The sequence below is a fragment of the Pan paniscus genome, chromosome 17, assembly GCF_029289425.2.
Source record: "Pan paniscus chromosome 17, NHGRI_mPanPan1-v2.0_pri, whole genome shotgun sequence".
Lineage (NCBI taxonomy): Eukaryota > Metazoa > Chordata > Mammalia > Primates > Hominidae > Pan > Pan paniscus.
The window spans coordinates 41,563,033-41,569,234 of record NC_073266.2 but is presented as its reverse complement, the minus strand read 5'-3'; the positions used below and the strand labels follow the sequence as shown (position 1 = coordinate 41,569,234).

The window sequence follows — 6,202 nt, the reverse complement described above, 5'->3', positions numbered from 1 at the left end:
AACACACATGTCGCTTGTCACCTCTGTGCTTTTGCTCATTAGGTCCAAGGCCTTGGATGCTGCTCCAGCAGGTGTTTTCACCTGACTGCATCCTGCTTCTCCTTTAGAACTCATCTCAGAAATCTCCTACTTTAGGAAGCCAGTGGGTTAGAAGCATTTTCTCAGTGGCCCCATGATGTATGCTCTATGACTTATCCTTGCTATATAATTCTATATAATTCTGCTTGTGTTTGACTCTTCTCCCAGATTTACTAAATCCTTAACAAAAGATGAATAGGGCAATGTTTCTGTAATCCACATCACCTGCATAAGAAATCATCCCAGGAGCTTGTTAAAAATGCCTTCCCAAGCCCTACCTAGAACCTACCAAACCAGAATCTCTATGTAAAACACGGAAATTGACAACCACTGGCCTCTGGGAGGAGTAATTAGGCATTACATAGAGGTCACCTGGGTTTCAAGTATGTTGCTTCTATTTCATACCCAAGTCAACTAGGTGACAGAGATCAGCCCCCTTGCTAGCTTTCACAAGAAAGCCAGTTAAATTGTGCTCTTGGTGATTTCTGCATACTTTACTGAAAAAGGAGCATTATCTGTTACGGACCAACTTTCTCTTGCTCCCCTTATCCTTCTCTCTTTCTGCATTTCCTCTTCTAGCTTCTAAAGTATCTGCCTCGACTATGTATCTTCTTGGATGATCTCGATTTAACAATTTTCTTTCTACAAAATATACCATCTGCAGAAACCAAAACAGTACATCATGATTTTGTGAATGTGTATCTTCATAGTGAAAACCATATTTGAATACTTGCCACCATGATTTGCTTAAGGAAGAAATCCACTGGAAAAGTTTACACAGCAAAGGTGTGTGTCTGCGTGTGTGTGTGTGTGCATGCATGTGCATGTGCTCATTTTAAAAATCAGATATGACTTGTCCTTTAACTTTAGTTGGCAGAGACAGAAAAGTGCAAATTCAGTAAATAATTGACTTACACAATATGTGACAATAAATACTCTAATTTTCTGTAACATCTAAAAGTTATAATTCTTTACTCAGTAGAAGACAGCTATCAGGTGCTAAAATAAAAAAAAGATACCTAACCCAATAAAGGCAAAATCTTAGTTATATTAACCAGCAAGGTACATATTACATTATTATTACTAGACCATGCCTCCAAGTGTGTCAAATTATAAAAATGTGTTCAGCATACATAAAATATACATTAAAGATTTCTCTCATCATAGGCACAATCTAATACAAAAATATATTTGACATTTATAAGTTAGAAGATCCATTGAGAGCCTCCAAAATAGGACAGGGGAAGGAATGAGTGATGACAACATAAAAAAAGAAGCACACATAGATGCAAATAGTTCCACTTATATGATTATTTTCTTCATCAGCAAAGGGTTAAGAGCAGTTTACACCAAACCAAGTTACCAAGCAGATCACAATCAGTTCACAGGTTGGATGAGTCACAGCACGCAGGCCAGAAAATGTACTCAGACTTCAGTCAACCTAATGGGACAGTGTACTCACACTGTGGTTTTGTTGTTTTGGAGTCTAGAAGCCCCATCTACCCATTCTCCATGGTCTACCACCATGTTAACACAGATTTACCACAGGCGCCATCTGTACCAAGCCTTTTTTTTTTAAAAAAAAAAAGACCTGGCCGGTCACAGTGGTACATGCCTGTAAGCATTTTGAGAGGACAAGGTGGGTGGATCATGAGGTCAGGAGTTCAAGACCAGCCTGGCCAAGGTGGTGAAACCCTGCCTCTACTAAAACTGCAAAAATTGGCCAGGCGCGGTGGCAGGAACCCGTAATCCCAGCTACTTGGGAGGCTCAGGCAGAAGAATCGCTTAAACCCGGGCGACAGAGGTTGCAGTGAGCACAGATCACACCACTGCACTCCAGCCTGGGCAACAGAGTGAGACTCTGTTTCAAAATAAAAATAAAAATAAAGATTAAAATTTTTAAAAAGACCTACACTTTGACTAGTAAAGAAAACCTACAGGATGGTGTTGCAAAACGCAAAATTGTCTATCCAGTTAAGTGAGCTGAACACAAACTAATCTGAAGTCCTGAACTCTCTGTGGGGAAATAAAAGTTTTTTTTTTAAGCAGGCAGAAATAAATTTTTTGAAAAAGATTCAAAAGCACAGGACCTTATATAATCTTTGAATGTGGAATAATAGTTCAAACAATATTTTGAACTGAAAATTCAAGAATGAACTCTCAAACAAAAATGTCATGATTCAGAATGCTCCATGATGATGACAGAAAAGCTTGTCACCTATGCTGCATGTTAAGAAGAGAGAAAAACGGCAACAGCCATATCTTAAAGATTCATAATGTTCTTCCCTTCCATCTAGTTAAAACCAGATGTCCAGGCCGGGCACGGTGGCTCACGCCAGTAATCCCAGCTCTTTGGGAGGCCGAGGCGGGTGGATCACGAGGTCAGGAGATGGAGACAATCCTGGCTAACATGGTGAAACCCCATCTCTACTAAAAATACAAAAAAACATTAGCCGGGTGTGGTTGCAGGCGCCTGTAGTCCCAGCTACTTGGGAGGCTGAGGCAGGAGAATGGTGTGAACCCAGGAGGCAGAGGTTGCAGTGAGCCAAGATCACGCCACTGCACTCCAGCCTGGGTGACAGAGCGAGACTCCGTCTCAAAAAAAAAAAAAAAAAACAGATGTCCAATATTTTTGGACACCAATTTTGCTCTTCAGAAAAAAGTTCCCTTCTCATTCACTGAATATAGGAGACCAATCTCTTCTCTCTTACTATTATCTAAAACCCACACCGAATTCACATCAGGGAGAAAGTCAAGGTGAATAAACATTTTGGAAACAGTCTACTGAAAAGTGGTCAGTAACAGAGATGAAGAAATATGAATACAGTTTAGCCAAAATCAGTGAGAAATAACTTCTTTCAAAGAAATTATGACTATTCCCTCAAAACAAGGTCAAATCGGATTAAATTTGCCAACATTCTACTTGCTTTTCTGTTTTATTTTGAAAAAAATATTAAAATATTAATATGAGATCATGTTTCAGCCAAAAGAATTTGTAAATAAACGATACCCTAAAATGATATCCTTTAGCTCAATAAAAATTTCTTTAAAAATCTAACCTTAAACATTCAGCCAAATTATGGCAGAGATTCTTAAAAGTGACTGAGGTATTTAGATTCTTCAGAACCACAGGTTTGCAGTACCGGGCATGGAGGTAAATTAAATGACAAAAATTAGCAATGAAGAATAAAAAAATAACTTTGAATTCCTTTTATAATATCTAAATAACCTGAGCTAAGGGGAAAATGATTAAATCCTGGCACTGTGTAGCCCAGCAAATGTTCCACCAGCAAATATTTTGAGGCCAAAATCTATGTTCATTCACGAATAACCTTTTCAAGTAATGTGTCAAAAGATTTCCAAAAGTTGGTAATTCGACAATTTTCACAAAGAAAGGTAAACTCCTAAAATGTAGATACTGTTTGTCTAATCTATAGACTAGGCTAATAGATTAGCAAAAGAGTCACACTTTTAGTTGTAAAATTATCTTCTATTAAGATTTGCTCTTACTTGGTTGGCTTTCAAAGGAAAAAGAGTGTCCATCGCTTTGAAACATTCTGTAGACAATCTGGAGATAACTATTTCTGGTGACATAACTTCAGCTGAAGATTTTGTTCTTTTAATAAGTAAAACATGGAATTCTGGCCTATTAACATGAATTATTTTTACAATAAAAGAACAGTCAGTTGGTGGTCAGGAGATCTGCTTTCTATTCATTGCTCTGCTGATAACAGGAATAATTAATTGGGATAAGTCAATTTGCCTTTTTGTGCCTGAGTTTCACTGTCTGCAAAGTGGGGTTAAGAATATCTGTGCTATGTTATTCACTGGAGTATTTTGAGGATAAAGTAAAACACTAGAAAGCACTTTTATTTTTTCAAAACACAAATATAAATGCTATGTCATGATATTGTTAATAATTTTACAGGTACCTCGTCATGTTACCCATTCAGATATGTGCTTAAGGTAGGTGTTCCTACAGGATCTTGGGTTGGATGTTCCGTTTGATTTTATTTTAAAAATAATAAATCACAAAACTAAAACGTTTGAGCAAGGTCACTTAACCCTCTCCCCAGGTGGTTAGTTATTATTACCATCATCATCCTCCTCAACATCATTATTACTTTTTAGCTACATGTTTAAAAGAGGAGATCTTTAATATGTCAGCTTAACTGGGAAAATGTGTCCCTGGCACAGGTGGTTTTCAGAAGAAAAGCCCATCTTCACAAGAGCTTTGTCCTCTGCTTTTATTTTAAAGTGCGGACCCTGGGTGGGGAGGGACGGAGCAGGTGTTCCGGGTCTGTCACTGAGGAACCAATTCCCTCAGAGAGGCCAGAGCAGCATGGATGCGGACATGCAATCTGTTTTCAAAGTCGTAGCCAGAGAAATCCTCCTGTAAGATCAAAGAAAGATATTTATGCACTCTGTTAGCTAAGCTTGCACAGGGTACTGTGGTATAAAGCACACTCAATTTTGCATTTCCCAAAGTAAAATCTCTACACTCCCAGTAAAGGTTTCCCATCCACTTGATTTTCATATTACTCAAACCTCAAACTTTGTATTCATTTTTAAAAACGTCAACTGAATGTCAATAAGGTTCTCTTTGGACAATTTTCCTCAAGTTATTCTTGAAAAAGTAGTCTTATGTTGTGCTCAATATAAGTTGCTATTAGAAATTCTTAATTCAGGGACATAGTTATAAAATCAAAAGTTATCTTCCCACCCAAAGACTAAGAGTGTTTCTAAAGCAGGATGAACAATTTCATCGGAGTTCCTTATGATCTTGTAATGTCCCTTAAAACTCAAGAGCTCACTGATTCAATTGGTTGTCATTTTTCCTTTCCAGAAATATTACCAACCAGAACATCATTGCACAAACTTTCTTGAATTCAGACTCAGGTATACAGTGTATGGGATAAGAAGGGCCACTGGAGAAAGGTAGATTCAGGATATTTACCTTTGCTTGAAGAAGTAGAGCTCTGCCTCTTCCTACAGTCTATAAGAAAAACACATTATCCCATAAAATCTGTGTTTATATATACGCAGGCAGAAAATGGTATAATAGGAGGCTATGTTAATTAAAACAATTCACCGTAGACATAGCAATGAGTCAACTGTTCATTCAAGTATAATGACTCCAATATTCTTTTTTTTTTTTTTTTTTGAGATGGAGTTTCACTCTGTTGTCCAGGCTGGAGTGCGGTGTGCAGTGGCATGATCTTGGCTCACTGCAACCTCTGCCTCCCGTGTTCAAGCAATTCTCCTGCCTTAGCCTCCTGAGTAGCTGGGATTACAGGCACCTGCCACTATGCCCAGCTAATTTTTGTATTTTTAGTAGAGACGGGATTTAGCTCTGTTGGCCAGGTTGGTCTCAAACCTCAAGCGATCCACCCACCTTGGCCTCCCAAAGTGCTGGGATTACAGGTATGAGCCACTGCGCCCAGCCCCAATATTTTTTAATATAAAGATGTTTACTCATTTACATGAGGACATTACTTGATATATAATCACTTGATAAATAATTTTTCATAGTCTATAAAAGGCAACCTCTAAGATATAATATCTTAGGTTAAAATCTTACTAAACAACCTTAAAATTAATGATTATCAAAAGGTTTTATCTGAATCAGTAAGTTATATATAGCTATAAACTTTTTTTTTTTTTTTTTGAGACAGGGTCTTGCTCTGTTGCTCAGGCTGGAGTGCAGTGGCACAATCATGGCTCACTGCAACCTCAAGCTCCAGAGAGCCTCTCACCTCAGCCCCCCAGGTTAACTGGGACTACAGGCACATGCTGCCACGCCTGACCATGTTTTTTGATTTTTTTTTTTTTTTTTTTCAGAGATGAGGTTTCACTTTGTTGCCCAGGTTGGTTTTGAACTTCTGGGCTCAAGTGATACTCCCACCTCAGCCTCCCAAACTGCTGGGATTACAGGCATGAGCCACTGAGCCTGGCCATATTTTAACTTTTAAAAACTGTATTTTTACTATACATTTTCTATATTTAGATACGCAAATACTTACCATTGTGTTACGGTTGCCTACAGTATTCAATACAGTAACATGCTGTACACAATTATAGCACAGAAGCAATAGGCTATAGATACAGCCTGGTTGTGTAGTAG

At 38.1% G+C, this 6,202-nt stretch overlaps 1 protein-coding gene across 2 annotated transcripts in view; it reads right to left on the bottom strand.

The window, feature by feature from the left end:
* Positions 1-999: 999 nt before the first annotated feature.
* The window catches only part of TTC39C (tetratricopeptide repeat domain 39C), a 121,525-nt gene continuing 116,322 nt past the window's right edge, over positions 1,000-6,202 (bottom strand). For both annotated transcript variants that reach the window (XM_008955746.4, XM_008955747.5), the window contains 2 exons: positions 5,036-5,074; positions 1,000-4,471 (listed from right to left, as the gene is read on the bottom strand). In XM_008955746.4, coding sequence (XP_008953994.4) covers positions 4,382-4,471; positions 5,036-5,074 — 129 coding nt within the window. In that variant the 3' untranslated portion in view covers positions 1,000-4,381. The remainder of the gene's footprint in view (positions 4,472-5,035; positions 5,075-6,202) is intronic.